This window comes from Caretta caretta, chromosome 27, assembly GCF_965140235.1.
Source record: "Caretta caretta isolate rCarCar2 chromosome 27, rCarCar1.hap1, whole genome shotgun sequence".
In the NCBI taxonomy this organism is placed as follows: Eukaryota; Metazoa; Chordata; order Testudines; family Cheloniidae; genus Caretta; species Caretta caretta.
In genome coordinates this window covers 7,389,691-7,409,639 of record NC_134232.1, presented here as the reverse complement: position 1 = coordinate 7,409,639, position 19,949 = coordinate 7,389,691, and the positions used below count along the sequence as shown (strand labels likewise).

At 46.7% G+C, this 19,949-nt stretch overlaps 1 protein-coding gene across 4 annotated transcripts in view; it reads left to right on the top strand.

Moving 5' to 3' along the window:
• Positions 1–19,949, top strand: part of CYB561 (cytochrome b561) — a 30,207-nt gene that overhangs the window by 3,197 nt on the left and 7,061 nt on the right. For 3 of the 4 annotated variants that reach the window (XM_048830189.2, XM_048830187.2, XM_048830188.2), the window contains exon 2: positions 19,616–19,861. In XM_048830189.2, the coding sequence (XP_048686146.1) occupies positions 19,657–19,861 (205 nt within the window). In that variant the 5' untranslated portion in view covers positions 19,616–19,656. Of the gene's footprint in view, positions 1–679; positions 750–19,615; positions 19,862–19,949 lie in introns of those variants that run through there. The other variant, XM_075123739.1, reaches the window with a different exon arrangement.

Sequence of the window (19,949 nt, the reverse complement as noted above, 5' to 3'; positions counted from 1 at the left end):
GGATGAAATCAAGGAAAAGTGTAGGCTGAATATTGGGATATAACAAGCTCCAGGGTGTGAGCTGTATTTGAAGGAGGATTGAAAAGGATGAAGCCCCATTATTGGGGACTTTAAAAATCGGATTGGACAAGGGACTAGAAGATGCCCGGAGAGACCAATCCTGCACTGATCCCTGCAGATAGACTGGACAGCCAGATAGGGTTTTTCCACCTCTAACTTTCTGATTCTTTTAAATGACCAGCTGTAAAAACTCTCTTTAGGGTGGTTGCATTCGTTTATTTTTTGTCAGATGCTTTATTTCAAGGCTCCGACAGGACATGTCTCACTTGTTTCCTGTGCCCATGAGGGGATCATGTCAGTGGCTAAATGATTGGGAGCTGAGAATTGGCACTAATGTGTTGTGCTCCTGTTTGTAAGTGTCCACAAGAACACAGACCTCTACCAGCGATGGTCGCTTTACCATTTCATACAGCTGCAAAGCAACTGCCTTGTGAAGCGGAATGGGTTAACTGCTTCTGGACGTCTGTTTCGCAGCATGCAGAGCTTAATTGGGGATCTTGCTTCAGGTGTTACCAGTTTAGCTGAGGCAGATTGTCAGGAGGTGATTAACCTAGCCTGAAACATCCGGCACAGCTGAGAGCATTGGGTAAGCAGCTGTCATTTGGCAGATGATACTGAATCGCAGAGGGGCTGTTCTCGCTGTTGTTCGAGACTGAAGTGTGGTGTGGACTGACTGTCTAGGAGTCCATGTGAGTCTTCTTCTGACTAGTTTAGCACTGACTCTGTAGGCTTTAATTTTGGGAGTATGGGGTGGGGCTCTGACCAGCAGCACTGACCAGCCCCAGTAGCAGGGCTAACTGTGTGGGATCTTGATACTGAGATTTAGTGACTTGAGACTGATCTCTGTATTTTCCAGTAGAAGTGTATTTATTTTTTTTGGGTGGAGTCTGTCCACCCATTGTGGGGGGAGGTAGCAGCTCCAGATGCATGTCTTGTTTTTCTTTTAAGTTATGGTCCCCTCCTAGTTTCTGTCATTGGGAGCTGCTTGAGATGTTCAATGGAAGCAAGCAGCAGCTCATTGATAGAAGGGATGGGGGAACTGGGGTGAGGGGACTGTGGCTTGGACTGCACAGCTCGCAAAGAGGGGTGAGGCGAGCTGGTGTTTAAGTCCTTAGTGCTGCAGCGGCAGAGGGTCTGTCCTGCACTGGGTGTTTCCATTGCTGGTTAGGTGGGTGGAAATGGAGAGAGACTCTCTTATTGCTTATGGTATCCATTAAGGATAAGATTGTCACAGATTCTGTGACTTTCAGAGACCTCCGTGACATTTTCCGCTTCAGCCCCAAGGTGGCAGGGCCGGTTAGCTGGCAGGGGCCCCGGGGACCTCAGCTGCCTGCAGCGGGGCTCGTGCTTCTCCCGCACCCCACGGGGTTTGGGCTTCAGTCCCTCCCCCCATAATTTTCGTAAAAGTCAGACAGGTCACGGGCTTCCATGAATTTTTGTTTATTGCCTGCGACCTGTCCGTGACTTTTACTAAAAATAATGGTGACAAAATCTTAACCTTTGCAATAATATTTGTGAAGGGGTTTTTCCTCCTCAATAGAAAATGTCCCCTGTGGTACCGGTTCGAGGGGACCCTGAAGAGAACACATCTCCATTATCCCCTCATGCTATCAAGTTAATCTTCGTCTGTATTTCGCTCCATTTCAGGGTTACTGCTCTGATGCCCTGGCCCTACAGCATGTTATGTTTCTCCAGGCACAAAGAGTAGTCATGTAGTTAAGTCAGAGTGACCTTTATTTTAGATTTAGAGAACAAAAGCAATGTCTACACCAGAGCAGCTGATGAGTGTGTTTCCTTCCTTTGGAACGGTCTTTCCTGCTATTGTGTGTTCAGCTGTTCTCTGCAGACCAGGAATCTCTTAGATGGTAAGGGCCAGATTTCCAAGTGCGCAGAACCCACAACAAGGGCCATGTTCTGAAAGGGCTCAGCCCCCATTGACACCGATGGCCTGTTTGCTCCACAGCCAGCATGCTGAGCAATCCCATAAATCTGGACGCTTATAATGATACCTAGATAGGAGCTGAGGCCTTTGGAATATCTGGTTGTTAAGGGGCAGAGCATCAAGTCAAAACACTTATAGCCAGATCCACCTCCAGGCTGACTCATGTAAACAGCATTGCCCTGTGGATAGCTCCTAAGTCAGCCGCACATGAGGCTTCTGAAGGCCATTTTACGATTATAGCAATGCACAGCTAAGTTCTAGTAGAATTAGTCCCCCTTGCACCTGTAAGGGGTTAATATCTCAGGTCCCATGTTGTGTGTGCTTTGCTGTCCGTAATATTTCCTAGTGCCTTTTTTTGCCTGCATCCATCTTTTTTACCTGCCATGAACCTTTCTCTGGTTTGGTGCCCAGCCCCTGGGAGAAGGTCTGTTACAGCCACATGCACTGCCAGGGCCATCTAAGTTCTGTCATGGTGGTGGCAATTTGTCCTGCTGCTACCACAACCGTGTCCTGCTCTTTCCCAGCCTGGTAACAACCCTTGCGGTGAACTCCCCCGGTACCTGGGTTGAAAAGTGAGCTCTGCAGGAGGCACCTGGATTCTGTGCCCTAAAAATAGCTGGTGATGCCAGTTCTGGTGTCTGATTGTCTCCAGGACTCCATCCTGGTGCAGCAGACTGCCTTGTATGGTGTGGGGACTGGAGGGAGGAAAATGACAAGTGGTATTTGTACACAGCTTTCCAAGGCTCTTTGATTCTCCTTGTAGGACGGTGGGGGCTGACTAACTCCCAGCCATCTTGTACTGTGGATGGACAAATGGCCATTTGTCCACTGGTGGCTTAATTTAGGGCTAGGAATTTTGGGGCTGCCTCTGAGGTTATGGGGTTAGATAAGGGGGCTGCATCTCTTCCTTCTCCTTCCCCTTCCCTCTTGGCTAGGGGCAGGATTTCCCTTGGCGAAGAGTTCTTGTCCCAACGTTGGTGGGTGCCTTGATGTCCCCACTCCATGTTCAGGAGGAAAGTGCTGTTAGCTGGTTTGCAAGTGTGTCGTGTGTCCCCATCCCCGCCCCGGGAGATATGTGGGAATAGAGGTGCCTGCCTTTGGCTGAGAGAGAGGAGCCCTATGACCCAGTTCCTTAATATTCCCAAAGGGACAGTGCCTGCTGCTTGCCTTAAGACTCCTCTGCTTTTTGATTCCTAATGACCCTTCCAGAGCCTCTTCTGCCCGCAGGCTGCAAGTGCCACATGCACACAGCTGGCATTTTCAATGCAATCTAATAGAATAAGCCAGTTGTCTTAATCCACTTATCGGGTATGATCCAATAAAGCCTGCAGCTCTGGCTAGGAGTGAAGTGTGTGTGTGTTCTTAATAAATCTCCCCTGGTTCAACTGGCATCTTTAATCTGCCTCTGTCACTTACACAGAAACTTCAAGGTGGAATTAACGATGCTGCCTGCTGCTCCTGTACCCTTCCAGATTGAGAGGCTTCAAAACCCCACACCCCGGCGCTGGGAGCTAGCACATAGTTACCTTTTCTCCAAAAGAACGTTTGTGTGACATGAAAAGAGACCACTAATGTTGAGACACCAACACCTTGTCCTGTCCTCCTTCAGTGGTGGGAAACTCTTCCCTAACCTGCGAGGAGAAAATTGCTTAGTGCATCTTTAGCTCTTGCATTGTGCTTGTGAAACCTGCCACACGAAGGAAAGGCAGCTCGGTGTGATCTATCAACCAGTAGCAGCTCCCCTGTCCCCCAACCAGGTCAGTGCTGCTGCTCAGACCACACTGAAGGTCCTGTTGGACTGTGTGAGTAGAGGTCCTGATCTGGAATTGTGGTGGGCACATAGAAAGTAGCTTTTTGTGTGTTGGGGAGGAATAAGGTACTGTGATGTTCTGTTGGCACCCTTGCTAGGGCAGAGTTAGAGCTGTGTGCAGCTGCACTGTAACTGCATGTCCTGCTTTATGTAAAAAGAAAAGGAGTACTTGTGGCACCTTAGAGACTAACCAATTTATTTGAGCATGAGCTTTCGTGAGCTACAGCTCACTTCATCAGATGTTTACCGTGGAAACTGCAGCAGACTTTATATACACACAGAAATCATGAAACAATACCTCCTCCCACCCCACTGTCCTGCTGGTAATAGCTTATCTAAAGTGATCAACAGGTGGGCCATTTCCAGCACAAATCCAGGTTTTCTCACCCTCCACCCCCCCACACAAATTCACTCTCCTGCTGGTGCTAGCCCATCCAAAGTGACAACTCTTTACATAATCAAGTCGGGCTATTTCCTGCATAGATCAAGGTTTTCTCACATCCCCCCCACCCCCATACACACACAAACTCACTCTCCTGCTGGTAATAGCTCATCTAAACTGACCATTCTCCAGGTTTAAATCCAAGTTAAACCAGAACATCTGGGGGGGGGGGGGTAGGAAAAAACAAGAGGAAACAGGCTACCTTGCATAATGACTTAGCCACTCCCAGTCTCTATTTAAGCCTAAATTAATAGTATCCAATTTGCAAATGAATTCCAATTCAGCAGTTTCTCGCTGGAGTCTGGATTTGAAGTTTTTTTGTTTTAAGATAGCGACCTTCATGTCTGTGATTGCGTGACCAGAGAGATTGAAGTGTTCTCCGACTGGTTTATGAATGTTATAATTCTTGACATCTGATTTGTGTCCATTTATTCTTTTACGTAGAGACTGTCCAGTTTGACCAATGTACATGGCAGAGGGGCATTGCTGGCACATGATGGCATATATCACATTGGTGGATGTGCAGGTGAACGAGCCTCTGATAGTGTGGCTGATGTTATTAGGCCCTGTGATGGTGTCCCCTGAATAGATATGTGGGCACAATTGGCAACGGGCTTTGTTGCAAGGATAAGTTCCTGGGTTAGTGGTTCTGTTGTGTGGTATGTGGTTGTTGGTGAGTATTTGCTTCAGGTTGCGGGGCTGTCTGTAGGCAAGGACTGGCCTGTCTCCCAAGACTTGTGAGAGTGTTGGGTCATCCTTTAGGATAGGTTGTAGATCCTTAATAATGCGTTGGAGGGGTTTTAGTTGGGGGCTGAAGGTGACGGCTAGTGGCGTTCTGTTATTTTCTTTGTTAGGCCTGTCCTGTAGTAGGTAACTTCTGGGAACTCTTCTGGCTCTATCAATCTGTTTCTTTACTTCTGCAGGTGGGTATTGTAGTTGTAAGAAAGCTTGACAGAGATCTTGTAGGTGTTTGTCTCTGTCTGAGGGGTTGGAGCAAATGCGGTTGTATCGCAGAGCTTGGCTGTAGACGATGGATCGTGTGGTGTGGTCAGGGTGAAAGCTGGAGGCATGCAGGTAGGAATAGCGGTCAGTAGGTTTCCGGTATAGGGTGGTGTTTATGTGGCCATTGTTTATTAGCACTGTAGTGTCCAGGAAGTGGATCTCTTGTGTGGACTGGACCAGGCTGAGGTTGGTGGTGGGATGGAAATTGTTGAAATCATGGTGGAATTCCTCAAGGGCTTCTTTTCCATGGGTCCAGATGATGAAGATGTCATCAATATAGCGCAAGTAGAGTAGGGGCTTTAGGGGACGAGAGCTGAGGAAGCGTTGTTCTAAATCAGCCATAAAAATGTTGGCATACTGTGGGGCCATGCGGGTACCCATAGCAGTGGATTAGTATGTTGTGGAGTGGAAATCTATCAACTGCATGAAGAAACTTGTACAGATACAGACAGACATCATCTTCCTTTCCAAATGCAAACAGATGGACATCGTACCAAAAGGACTGAAGGTCAAAAATCCATTACAATCTACATACCACACAGACTATGCTGACAGCTTGTGCCTCACGCTCTCAAAGAAACTGCGGAATCACCTGATCAAGATCCTCTACAGCAAACAGGGAAAGATTAAGAATGAGCTCTCAAAAATGGATACTCTCATAAAGAACCAACCTTCCACACAAACTTCCTCGTGGCTGGATTTTACTAAAACTAGACAAGCCATTTACAACGCACACTTTGCTTCTCTACAAAAGAAAAAAGACACTAAACTTTCTAAACTACTACATGCTACAAGGGGCCACAGCAATGGTTCCCTCACCCCACCTAGCAATATTGTTAACCTATCCAACTATACTCTCAGCCCAGCAGAAGCAGCTGTTCTATCTCGGGGCCTCTCCTTCTGCCCCTCCACCCCCACGAACATGATACAGTTCTGTGGTGACCTAGAATCCTATTTTCGACGTCTCCGTCTCAAGGAATATTTCCAAAATACCTCTGAACAACATACTAATCCACAGAGGTCTCCCTGCCAACACTACAGAAAGAGGGATTCTAGATGGACTCCTCCTGAAGGTTGAAACAGCAGACTGGACTTCTACATAGAGTGCTTCCGCCGACGTGCACGGGCTGAAATTGTGGAAAAGCAGCATCACTTGCCCCATAACCTCAGCCATGCGGAACGCAATGCCATCCACAGCCTCAGAAACAACTCTGACATCATAATCAAAAAGGCTGACAAAGGAGGTGCTGTTGTCATCATGAATAGGTCGGAATATGAACAAGAGGCTGCTCGGCAGCTCTCCAACACGAGTTTCTACAAGCCATTACCCTATGATCCCACTGAGAGTTACCAAAAGCAACTACAGCATTTGCTCAAGAAACTTCCTGAAAAAGCACAAGATCAAATCCGCACAGACACACCCCTGGAACCCCGACCTGGGATATTCTATCTACTACCCAAGATCCATAAACCTGGAAATCCTGGGCGCCCCATCATCTCAGGCATTGGCACCCTGACAGCAGGATTGTCTGGCTATGTAGACTCCCTCCTCAGGCCCTACGCTACCAGCACTCCCAGCTACCTTCGAGACACCACTGACTTCCTGAGGAAACTTCAATCCATCGGTGATCTTCCTGATAACACCATCCTGGCTACTATGGATGTAGAAGCCCTCTACACCAACATTCCACACAAAGATGGATTACAAGCCGTCAAGAACACTATCCCCGATAATGTCACGGCTAACCTGGTGGCTGAACTTTGTGACTTTGTCCTTACCCATAACTATTTCACATTTGGGGACAATGTATACCTTCAGATCAGCGGCACTGCTATGGGTACCCGCATGGCCCCACAGTATGCCAACATTTTTATGGCTGATTTAGAACAACGCTTCCTCAGCTCTCGTCCCCTAAAGCCCCTACTCTACTTGCGCTATATTGATGACATCTTCATCATCTGGACCCATGGAAAAGAAGCCCTTGAGGAATTCCACCATGATTTCAACAATTTCCATCCCACCACCAACCTCAGCCTGGTCCAGTCCACACAAGAGATCCACTTCCTGGACACTACAGTGCTAATAAACAATGGCCACATAAACACCACCCTATACCGGAAACCTACTGACCGCTATTCCTACCTGCATGCCTCCAGCTTTCACCCTGACCACACCACACGATCCATCGTCTACAGCCAAGCTCTGCGATACAACCGCATTTGCTCCAACCCCTCAGACAGAGACAAACACCTACAAGATCTCTGTCAAGCTTTCTTACAACTACAATACCCACCTGCAGAAGTAAAGAAACAGATTGATAGAGCCAGAAGAGTTCCCAGAAGTTACCTACTACAGGACAGGCCTAACAAAGAAAATAACAGAACGCCACTAGCCGTCACCTTCAGCCCCCAACTAAAACCCCTCCAACGCATTATTAAGGATCTACAACCTATCCTAAAGGATGACCCAACACTCTCACAAGTCTTGGGAGACAGGCCAGTCCTTGCCTACAGACAGCCCCGCAACCTGAAGCAAATACTCACCAACAACCACATACCACACAACAGAACCACTAACCCAGGAACTTATCCTTGCAACAAAGCCCGTTGCCAATTGTGCCCACATATCTATTCAGGGGACACCATCACAGGGCCTAATAACATCAGCCACACTATCAGAGGCTCGTTCACCTGCACATCCACCAATGTGATATATGCCATCATGTGCCAGCAATGCCCCTCTGCCATGTACATTGGTCAAACTGGACAGTCTCTACGTAAAAGAATAAATGGACACAAATCAGATGTCAAGAATTATAACATTCATAAACCAGTCGGAGAACACTTCAATCTCTCTGGTCACGCAATCACAGACATGAAGGTCGCTATCTTAAAACAAAAAAACTTCAAATCCAGACTCCAGCGAGAAACTGCTGAATTGGAATTCATTTGCAAATTGGATACTATTAATTTAGGCTTAAATAGAGACTGGGAGTGGCTAAGTCATTATGCAAGGTAGCCTGTTTCCTCTTGTTTTTTCCTACCCCCCCCCCCCCAGATGTTCTGGTTTAACTTGGATTTAAACCTGGAGAATGGTCAGTTTAGATGAGCTATTACCAGCAGGAGAGTGAGTTTGTGTGTGTATGGGGGTGGGGGGGATGTGAGAAAACCTTGATCTATGCAGGAAATAGCCCGACTTGATTATGTAAAGAGTTGTCACTTTGGATGGGCTAGCACCAGCAGGAGAGTGAATTTGTGTGGGGGGGTGGAGGGTGAGAAAACCTGGATTTGTGCTGGAAATGGCCCACCTGTTGATCACTTTAGATAAGCTATTACCAGCAGGACAGTGGGGTGGGAGGAGGTATTGTTTCATGATTTCTGTGTGTATATAAAGTCTGCTGCAGTTTCCACGGTAAACATCTGATGAAGTGAGCTGTAGCTCACGAAAGCTCATGCTCAAATAAATTGGTTAGTCTCTAAGGTGCCACAAGTACTCCTTTTCTTTTTGCGAATACAGACTAACACGGCTGTTCCTCTGAAACCTGCTTTATGTAAGTTTGTGTTGTGGTCTTCCCCCCCCCCCTTGTAACATTTAATTGGTTTTTTTCGGGGGTATAGAGGGGGGTTATTATCTGTATTATGGGAGCACCTACGAGCCCCCATCATGGACAGGTCTCCATTGTTCTAGGTGCTGTACAAACGCAGCACGAAAAGATGGTTCCTGCCCCAAAGAGTTTACAATCTAGGTATAAGACAAGAGACAACAGATGGATATAGAGAGACAGGGGAGCACAAGGAAACAATGAGACAGTACATAAGGTTTGAAGTCCCACCTCTGGGAAGGCTATGGGGAATGAAGGCCCTGCTGGTGCACGGTGCCTGGTGGAGAGGCAGCATGACAGGCTCACATTGGTTCTGTTCTTGGCTGTCCCAGATGTGACATATGGAACCTTTGCCAGGCCTCTCCCCTATCAGTCTTATCTGTCTTATCAGCCTTGCTTGATTTTTTTTAAAATGGATTTTAGAGAGGAGACAACAACTAGGTTTTAAACAGACTTCACTGCAGCCTTAGCTGTTCTGGTGGAACAGAAATTCCATTTGTGGAAGCAAAATGCCTCTCCCGTGAGTCTGCAGCAGGTGTGAATGGGGACCTTCCTGTTTATCTCTTGAATCAAGACACTTTGCAAGTGGTTTGCACAGTCAATAGAATTCCTGGTTTCAGCAAAGAGATGTGGTAAAGCAGCTGTTACAGAGGCAAACATGTAGCCTTCACAGGCTTGTCCATTTGTTTGCATAGCCTTTAGCAATTTGCGTCTGCAATATTGGAGTCTAATTAAAGTGACCTTGTGCAGTCTCCGTCATCTTCTCTGTAACACAGGGAGATTGATAGCTGCCAGTCCCTGAGGCCAGCCTGGGTCAATAAAAACTGGTGTAAAGTGCGCAGAAACATTAATAACAGCTGGGGGAGGACTGAATTCATGATCTCCTCGCTCCCAACCCACTGCTCCTTCCCACAGGGCTCAGGATATGTGGTGGTGGAGTAAGCATCCAACAGAGCCATTCCAGTGGGATAAGGTCCATATGGATACCGCCAGTGGGCTCATCCCCCTATTTCTGTGCCCCTCCAAGTTGAAAATTTAAAATTGGGTTGGGGGGGGGAACGCTGCTGTTTCAGGAACCACTTGACTAAATGACTTCCAGTTTGCATGACTTGCTCTGCCTTGGACTCTGAACTGGCATACCAGTTTCCAAGCTGAACTTATTTATGCAACAGAAATGGTGTTGCAACCCTACCTAGCCCTTGCCACTGCCTAACAGAAGTTAATTTGTAGCCCTAATGCGGGTTTAGGGAATAGATAAAGGGCCAGGTGGACAATTCATTGTGTTTGCTCTGGTGCCTGGGCAGAATTGAAAGTCAACATGGCTTTCCAGTTGCTGGATAAACATGGAAGGGAGGGCGTCACCTGGCCTAGGCTTTGCCCGGTCACCTGGCTCTGCCAACCTGCTTCATTCCTTTTGTGCAGCGTCTCTGCTCTGCCTGCCCTGGTCCCCTCTTGAGTACCCACAGCTCATGCCAAATTGTGTGTGGTAGAGGATGAGAGCATCAGAGGGAGCTGGCCTCCTCTCCTGTGGTGGATGCTGGGGACGAGGAAGTCCGATACTAGAGCCTTTGAACGCCCTGCTTCATAAATGAAGGCCCTGTCAATACAGATATGTGCTTACTAGCCTTCGGTTAAAAAATTCCATGTACCAGGAGTATTCACACTCTCCCCGGACCTATTGCTATTCAAGCTTTGGGTTTCTCCACTTTCTCTATCCCTGTTTCTATTACCTCCCAAGAAAGGCTGCGGCATGTCAGACTTTTGTTTCAGAAGGTCTCTATTAGCAATTACTGAGGCTTGGTCTACACTGAAAACCTGTACATCTGCGCAGCACCCTGACTGACACCGACAAACCCCTCAGTGTAGACACAGTTCGGTCGACAGAGGATGCTTCCATCGACCTAGCTGCTACCGTTTGGGGAGATGGTGTTACTACGCCGATGGAAAAACTCCTCCTGTCGGTGTAGGCTGCGTCTACACTAGGGGCTGTGCAGGTGTAGCTATGCTGCTGTCATCTGCACCCATTTTCCCTTCTTTGGTGGAGAGAGAGTGAGAATCTTCCCCTGCAACAGCTCCCAGCACTCCAGATGCCGAGCAGTTGACAGTTCTGTTATGGGGACCAACACCAGACACAAATCCAATCTAGCATTATATTTCATCCCCAGAGCACTTCTATGTCCATCTCATCTCGCTCACTTATTCTAAGTAGGTCTTAAAAATCCTGCCTGCTTGGTTTTCTTGCTTCCCAATTGCGAAGTGTTGCCTCTTTAAGTTTAATGAAGATCTAGGCACTCCATCATGAATACCAGCAGAGACTAGGTGTTGAGGGTTTCACTTAGGAGCCCAGTGCTGGAAAAAGACCATTTGCTCTATGCAGAGAGCAAAACAATCAAGATCTCCCTTCAACAATGCATTGTATGAGCAAAGGTTTTGCCGTTTAATGCTGACTCACTCTGTCCCTGAATCGCCAACTACTAGCGATTCAAAATCATGAGTCCAGCCCCCAAAATCATGCACTTAGCTCAGGGTGGATTGATTTAAATCACCAAGTGGAACACCTCGATTTAAATCAGTGACTTTAATCAATTTTTCTGTTTGTTCTTCAGTTATATCCTAAAGAAAAGTGCATTCTCACTGGTTGAGTAACCATTAAAATACATTGATTTTAAAGTTAAATAGAGGCTTTACACTAGAATTGGTGTATCTGTTTGCTACCTAGGAGGGTACACTAGAATTGTGTACTTTTATTTAAGCAATTATATAGCTTAATATTTTCAGATTCTTAGTGACTATACATTTTTAGTATGTTATAAAATAGTAAATCAGTATATCATTTACTATATACTCATGATTTGTGTCAAGTTGGGATGGTAACTGGAATTAAACACACACAACATATAACATTTATTTTTATTAAACAAAACAACTTTACATGTGTTAGATGCAAATTTATCTTATCAAAACATGTTTCACATTTACAGTGGAATGACTTATTAAACAGAGGGATTAACTGCAGTCAGTGAATTAATTGATTATTTCATATCAGCCTGTGAAAATTTTCAGTTTGCCTAAGTGAAAGTGACTGGAAGTTAAGTTTGTATTCACCTATGTTTCTTGAAAACGAGGCAACTGTCCCCTAAGTTACTTAGGGTGTCCTGCAAACTTTTGAAACCGGTAGATCTCATCCCCTCCCTCCTCCATTTTTATTCATAGACTGGAAGAGAGAAGTTTTCTTGCATTTTCAACTCCCAATCGATTTCTCAACTTTGACTGAATTAGTTCAAATGAAGAAAATATTGTTTCTTCTGTAGGCATAGAAGCTACTGCTGTCAGAAGCTGGTTTAGCTCTTCAACAAACTCTGGTTCCAGATGCTTAGCTAGTGACCTCCAGTTCAGTGGTGTTGAATTTCTTTAAAGCAACATCAGCACACATGCACTGCTTGAATGCTCACCTCCAGCTCTGATCTCTGTTATGGTTGGCAACATCTTCAGCAGTTAGGTATCTACTCTGACACTTTGGGTTGAGAATAACGGCAAGAAAATGAGGTGGAGTAAGTGCTTAATCCATTCGCTTGTTTACTGCCTGCATCTTAACTTTGTTCTGGGGCACCTGGCCTTGGCCACTGTCAGAAGACAGGATACTGGGCCAGATGGACCTTTGGTCTGACCGAGTGTGGCCATTCCTATGTTCTTATGTTGCCGGGTCTTTTTCTTTCATGTCTTCTGAAGTTCTCTCCAAATTTCAACAGCATCAGCAATACCTGCAGCAGTCTTTCTGCAGTTTGTCCAAGGCTATGGAAATAGGTTTCAGTACATTCAGCATATCTTCAACATTTCTCCTTAGTCCAGTGTTGATTACTTTGGCTGTGATGGTTCCATCATTTTTTGTCATTGTCTTCACAGTGCTATCAGAATAGGCCAATTCTTAATAAATAGCTCAAAACTGTCAACCACTGAATTCCATCATACATCTAGGGGAAGAATTAGTTTGGATCCTTCTGTATTTCTCTTTGATGCTGACGCAGAGTGGCTGTTATGGAAGTATTTTGCCATTTCAGCTGTATTTTCCTTTATTCCTGGAGTTGTACTTAAGTCTTTGACTAAAAGAGGCCTCAAATGAGAATTGCGCCCACATGTTATAAGTTTCAGCTTCCTTTCATTATGTTCTTCTAGATTTCTTCTCATCCTTGCTGCATTTGCAGTATTATGACACAGCTACATACTTGACGCTTGAATTCTTGTTCAGTATGTTATAGCTGTTTCTGTTACTACTTTTAAGTATTCTGCTGTATGGGCATTTCCTGATGTATTGTTTCTGTTAGATAACACAATATGGGATGTCTGTCACACAAGCACTGTGTACGCTGCTCCACCCATCAAGACTCAGACTAATGAATTTCCTGTCAGTGTTTTTTGCATGCTGTTCAATTTCCTTCTCAGACATTGTATCCAGGATCCTTCCAGCAACGTGTGCTCGGCCTGTAATGATCGAACCATTCAATGAAATGTTTGTTCTGAACAAAACGAAAGGGAGAATATGTTGTATAAGTGAACTGAGCAATCTTTTAATCTCTTGCTGAAAGGATGAGAAGATTTTTTTTTTTTAACTAGAAGTAAATTACTGTCCGACATGTAGCTGCAGCACTGATGGTGGGACTGCAGATGACTCTGAAGTTGTATGTTTTGCAGATGGCGGCGTATGTTCAGGACCCCCAATGTCTGAGGTGGACGCTGAACAAAATGGAAATAAGTCACTTATTCACTGAGTATTATTCAGTGCGCTACTTAAATAGAGATTGTAAACTAAATATTCCTCCTATTGCAGCTGTTTGTACCACTGTTTAAATGAATAAAATTATTCTAACCCCATTTTTATAAGGAAAGCAATGGTTACAGTCAGGCCTCGATTTACAGGATGTGTGGGTGTTTTTGTTTGTTATGCATGGTCAATAAATTGTGACCCTTTATTTTTGTACAAAGTATGGATTCACTTTTACACGGTGCCCCGTGGTTGCCAAGATGTGCAGATCAGTGGCGTAGCCAGGATGGGACACTAGGGTGGGTCCTGACTTCGGGTGGGTGGGCAATGGCAGAGGAGGGGGGCAGGAGGTGGGGAGGGATAGCTCAGTGGTTTGAGCATTGGCTTGCTAAACCCAGGGTTGTGAGTTCAATGCTTGAGGGGGCCATTTAGGATCTGGGGCAAAAATTGGGGATTGGTCCTGCTTTGAGCAGGGGGTTGGACTAGATGACCTCCTCAGGTCCCTTCCAACCCTGGTATTCTATGATTCTATGACCCCCTCTAGTTGGCCTTGCGGGGGGCAATGGACACTCGGCCAGGGCCCCCACCCCAGGCCTGGACCCGGGGGCTTGCCCCACTATGCCAGCCTGCCTGCCCGGCGCTCCAGCTGGGGACCAGGGTCAGGGGCTTGTCCCGCTCTGCCCACCCGGTGTTCCAGCCAGGGAGTGGGGCAAGGGGCTTGCTCCACTCCGCCTGCCTGCCCAGCACTCCAGCTGGCGCATGGGGGCTTGCCCGCTCCCCAGCTGGAATGCCGGGCAGATGGAGCAGGGTGAGCCCCTGTGCCACGACCCTATTCCCTGATGGAGCGCCGGGCGGAGTGGGGCAAGCCACCGCGCCCCGACGCTACTCCTCGGGAGCGTGCCTGGGGCCAGGGGGCCTCTAGTCAGATTATCCGTTGCCCCCTGTAAGGCCTGCTGAAGGGGGAGGGGGAGGTGGCCCTGATTCCTCCAGCCCCATACTTCCTGCCTCCATGATCCCCGGCCTCCCCAGACAAACCCTCAGAGTTCTGACTTCAACATCAGCAATATCATGTCAAGTTCATTCTCAACATCAGTAAAGGTTAGTAGCAAGTTTAAATTTCATTAATTTTTTTAAATAAAACCTGTACAGTATGGGATAAATTAGGGAGGTCGTCTTGTGAGCCTGGAACCTAAACCCTTATTTCCCATAGACCCTTGGTGTCTTTTTACGTGATTTCTATTTGCACGGTGTTTGTTCAAGAACATAACCACCTTGTAAATCGAGGCCTGACTGTATCTAAATCTATTAAAACCCTTATCTCTAGTAACATTCCAAGCGGCTTGGGGGGAAAAAAAAAACACTTTTAAGTGTTAAAATTAATAAATGCCTAATAAAGTTTTACTTTTTTACATAAGAAAACTTCATCTAAGGTGTTTTGATTATATGAGCAACAAAGTCATTTCCGAAATGCAGCGTTAACAGTAAAAATGTAATTGATAAGTACTCCCACAACAAACTAACATACCCTTTATAGTTTGAAATTCATAAGTAAATTTTCCACTCAGAACATACATTTATGACAGTCTCAGTTAGCAAGATACGGGACCAACCTGGCTACAACACCACTGCCCACAATAATCTAAGCTAATGTACTCAATGCTTTTTTTGCCTCTGTGTTCACGAACAAGGTCAGCTCCCAGATTGCTGCCCTGGGCAGCACAGCATGGGGAGGAGGTGACCAGCCCTCTGTGGAGAAAGAAGTGGTTTGGGACTATTTAGAAAAGCTGGATGAGCACAAGCCCATGAGGCCGGATGCGCTGCATCCGAGAGTGCTAAAGGAGTTGGCAGATGGGATTGCAGAGCCATTGGCCATTATCTTTGAAAACTCATGGCGATTGAGGGAGGTCCCCAATTTTTATTTTAAAGTTTGCTTTATCTGCTGTCTGGTTTTTGAGCCTTTAGGATTCACGGTTTCAAGCTTTTCTCTTCAATGATGTGTGCTGCAAACTTGCTTTGTAAAAGAAAGCGGCAATTCTCTCACGCCTGACTCCAAGAGCTGGCCTTTAAGAAAATCACCAAATTGCAAGACTTGTGATAAAATCTCAAGAGCTGGCTACCCTGGTCAGACCCATTGATACAATGCTTTACAAACCCAGAGTTATGTTAATATCTTTCACTGCAGTAGTATATAGGAGCCCAGTCACGGACCAGCATCACTTTGTGCCAGCTGCTTTCCAAACAGAACAAAAAGGCTGTTTCCTGCCCCCAAAGAATTTATAATATAAATAAGACCCACATGAGGCATCAGCTGGAGGAGAAGGTGAGAGTGTTCCCAGTGAGGATAAAATGGAGATTTTTTTTTTTTTTTGAGAGGGGACCCCTTGGTGGGTAAGGAAAGGGAAGTCTGTTCACCTTATTCATTCTTAGCCGTGAGTGTGGCCACTACCTGTGCTAAAAGAACGAGGAGTACAGACAGGACCTCTGAATCCTGAACACACACACACACACACCCCCACCCCCGGGGCTGATAATAGCTCACCTGAACTGATCACTCTCATTATAGTGAGTATGGCAACACCCATGTTCTCTGTGTGTGTAAAATAAAAAAAATCTTCCTACTGAATTTTCCACTCCATGCATCCGATGCAGTGAGTTTTAGCCTGTGGAAGTTTATGCTCAAATCAATTGGTTAGTCTCTAAGGTGCCACAAGTTTCAGAGTAACAGCCATGTTAGTCTGTATTCGCAAAAAGAAAAGGAGTACTTGTGGCACCTTAGAGACTAACCAATTTATTTGAGCATGAGCTTTCGTGAGCTACAAATCACTTCATCGGATGCATACCGTGGAAACTGCAGCAGACTTTATATACACAGAGAGAATATGAAACAATACCTCCTCCCACCCCACTGTCCTGCTGTAATAGCTTATCTAAAGTGATCATCAGGTTGGGCCATTTCCAGCACAAATCCAGGTTTTCTCACCCTCCACTCCCCCACACAAATTCACTCTCCTGCTGGTGATAGCCCATCCAAAGTGACAACTCTTTACACAATGTGCATGATAATCAAGTTGGGCCATTTCCTGCACAAATCCAGGTTCTCTCACCCCCCTCCCAAAAACCACACACACAAACTCACTATCCTGCTGGTAATAGCTCATCCAAGTGAGCTGTAGCTCACGAAAGCTCATGCTCAAATAAATTGGTTAGTCTCTAAGGTGCCACAAGTACTCCTTTTCTTCTAGTGGCGTTCTGTTATTTTCTTTGTTGGGCCTGTCCTGTAGTAGGTGACTTCTAGGTTGGAGGGCTGTCTGTAGGCAATGACTGGCCTGTCTCCCAGGATTTGTGAGAGTGTTGGGTCATCCTTCAGGATAGGTTGTAGATCCTTAATAATGCGTTGGAGGGGTTTTAGTTGGGGGCTGAAGGTGACGGCTAGTGGCGTTCTGTTATTTTCTTTGTTGGGCCTGTCCTATAGTAGGTGACTTCTGGGAACGCTTCTGGCTCTATCAATCTGTTTCTTCACTTCTGCAGGTGGGTACTGTAGTTGTAAGAATGCTTGACAGAGATCTTGTAGGTGTTTGTCTCTGTCTGAGGGGTTGGAGCAAATGCGGTTGTATCGCAGAGCTTAGCTGTAGACGATGGATCGTGTGGTGTGGTCAGGGTGAAAGCTGGAGGCATGTAGGTAGGAATAGCGGTCAGTAGGTTTCCGGTATAGGCTGGTGTTTATGTGACCATCGTTTATTAGCACTGTAGTGTCCAGGAAGTGGATCTCTTGTGTGGACTGGACCAGGCTGAGGTTGATGGTGGGATGGAAATTGTTGAAATCATGGTGGAATTCCTCAAGGGCTTCTTTTCCATGGGTCCAGATGATGAAGATGTCATCAAGATAGCACAAGTAGAGTAGGGGCGTTACGGGACGAGAGCTGAGGAAGCATTGTTCTAAGTCAGCAGTAAAAATGTTGGCATACTGTGGGGCTATGCGGGTACCCATAGCAATGGCGCTGATTTGAAGATATACATTGTCCCCAAATGCAAAATAGTTATGGGTAAGGACAAAGTCACAAAGTTCAGCCACCAGGTTAGCCGTGACATTATCGGGGATAGTGTTCTTGACGGCTTGTAGTCCATCTTTGTGTGGAATGTTGGTGTAGAGGGCTTCTACATCCATAGTGGCCAGGATGGTGTTATCAGGAAGATCACCGATGGATTGTAGTTTCCTCAGGAAGTCAGTAGTGTCTCGAAGATAGCTGGTAGCGCTGGTAGCGTAGGGCCTGAGGAGGGAGTCTACATAGCCAGACAATCCTGCTGTCAGGGTGCCAATGCCTGAGATGATAGGGCGCCCAGGATTTCCAGGTTTATGGATCTTGGGTAGTAGATAGAATACCCCAGGTCGGGGTTCCAGGGGTGTGTCTGTGCGGATTTGATCTTGTGCTTTTTCAGGCAGTTTCTTGAGCAAATGCTTTAGTTTCTTTTGGTAACTCTCAGTGGGATCAGAGGGTAATGGCTTGTAGAAAGTGGTGTTGGAGAGCTGCCGAGCAGCCTCTTGTTCATATTCCGACCTAATTCATGATGACAACAGCACCTCCTTTGTCAGCCTTTTTGATTATGATGTCACAGTTGTTTCTGAGGCTGTGGATGGCATTGTGTTCCGCACGGCTGAGGTTATGGGGCAAGTGATGCTGCTTTTCCACAATTTCAGCCCGTGTACGTCGGTGGAAGCACTCTATGTAGAAGTCCAGTCTGCTGTCTCGACCTTCAGGAGGAGTCCACCTAGAATCCTTCTTTTTGTAGTGTTGGTAGGGAGGTCTCTGTGGATTAGTATGTTGTTCAGAGGTATGTTGGAAATATTCCTTGAGTCGGAGACGTCGAAAATAGGATTCTAGGTCACCACAGAACTGTATCATGTTCGTGGGGGTGGAGGGGCAGAAGATGCCACAAATCCTCCTTGTTCTTTCTGCTGATACAGCCTCACAGGGCTGCCCCTCTGAAACGTGTCGTTTGTGCTAAGTCGTCCAGCCAAACCTCTTGCAGCAGGTGAGCATTTGAGAGATCGTTATAACACCACAAGCTAACCCTGTCCCATGATTGTCCCCTGACTGGCTCTAGGCAAACCAGGAAGGCAGGTCAGGGCTAGAGCAGTGTTGGCCAATGAGGGGAGACACTGAAAGCTGCCACTAAGCTCAGTGAAAAAAAACTTGACTGGCCAGTTTGGCAGAACTGTTTCCGGCCCTCTCCCTTCTAGTTCTTTAAAATGAAATCCACCCCCAGGGGAATCCTAGCCCAGGCGTGTGTCTACACTGCAATCAAACCCCATGGCCCTGAGTCGCTGAGCCTGGAATAATGGACTCAAGTTTGTGGGGCTGGGGCTGCGGGGCTAAAAATAGCAGTGCAGATGTTCCAGTTTAAGCTCACCTGCTATTTGTAGCCCAGCAGCCCCAGCCCTGTGAGCCGGAGTCCACTGACCTGTGCCGTGGGTTTGTCTCTGTGGCGTAGACACAGTACCCAGCCTGCCTCCCTCTGGGTGCGTCTCCCTCCAGATAAATATTGAATAAGACAATTAAATTCAACAGCCGAGTGCTGCCTGTCTACATGCCAGCAACGCAGTGTCAGAGCTGCACTTCTCTACGTCCAGCACAGTAATATCTGGGCTGGTTTTACAGAGCAGTGAGTGCGAGGAATGGAGCAAGGTGCTGTGGGCTGGCCAGCTCCATAGGCTCTCTTAGAGCTGGGAGTGGGTGGATTAGGGTTCACAGGTCCTGTCTGAAGCTGAGTAGCAAGCTGCTCTGGGGAGACTTGGTTCTGAGTCAGGATGGGCGGAAAACTAGGGATGGGTCTTGATAGCAGGTTTCTAATCCCTGAGATTGATCTCAGTAGAAGTTGAGCAGAGTTCACAGCCCTGGTGAAGAGGAGTGAGAAATACATCTGGTCCCTATGGGCAGCCCAGTGTCCCCAGCATGCTGTTGGGTTGCCGTGCTGATCACTTTTCTCCTTGTTCTTGCAGTCTGAGATTTTGTCCCAGGAGTGTCCCTGGCCTCGCCTGGCATGGAGGACAGTCTCACAAGGCCTTCGAGCCCAGCAGGACTCTCCTGTTACATGGCAGTCTCTCAGCTGTTAGGTTTGACTGTGATTGCCATGACCGGAGCCTGGATGGGCCAATACCGGGGTGGTATTGCTTGGGAAAGTGCGCTGCAGTTCAACGTCCACCCTCTCTGCATGATCATTGGCATGGTCTTCCTCCAAGGGGATGGTAAGTTGGGATCCTGATGTTGAATTGCTGAAGGGCTAAGAGCATTCAAAACGCTACCTACCTCTCAGCCAGGCTTCTGAGCTCAGCT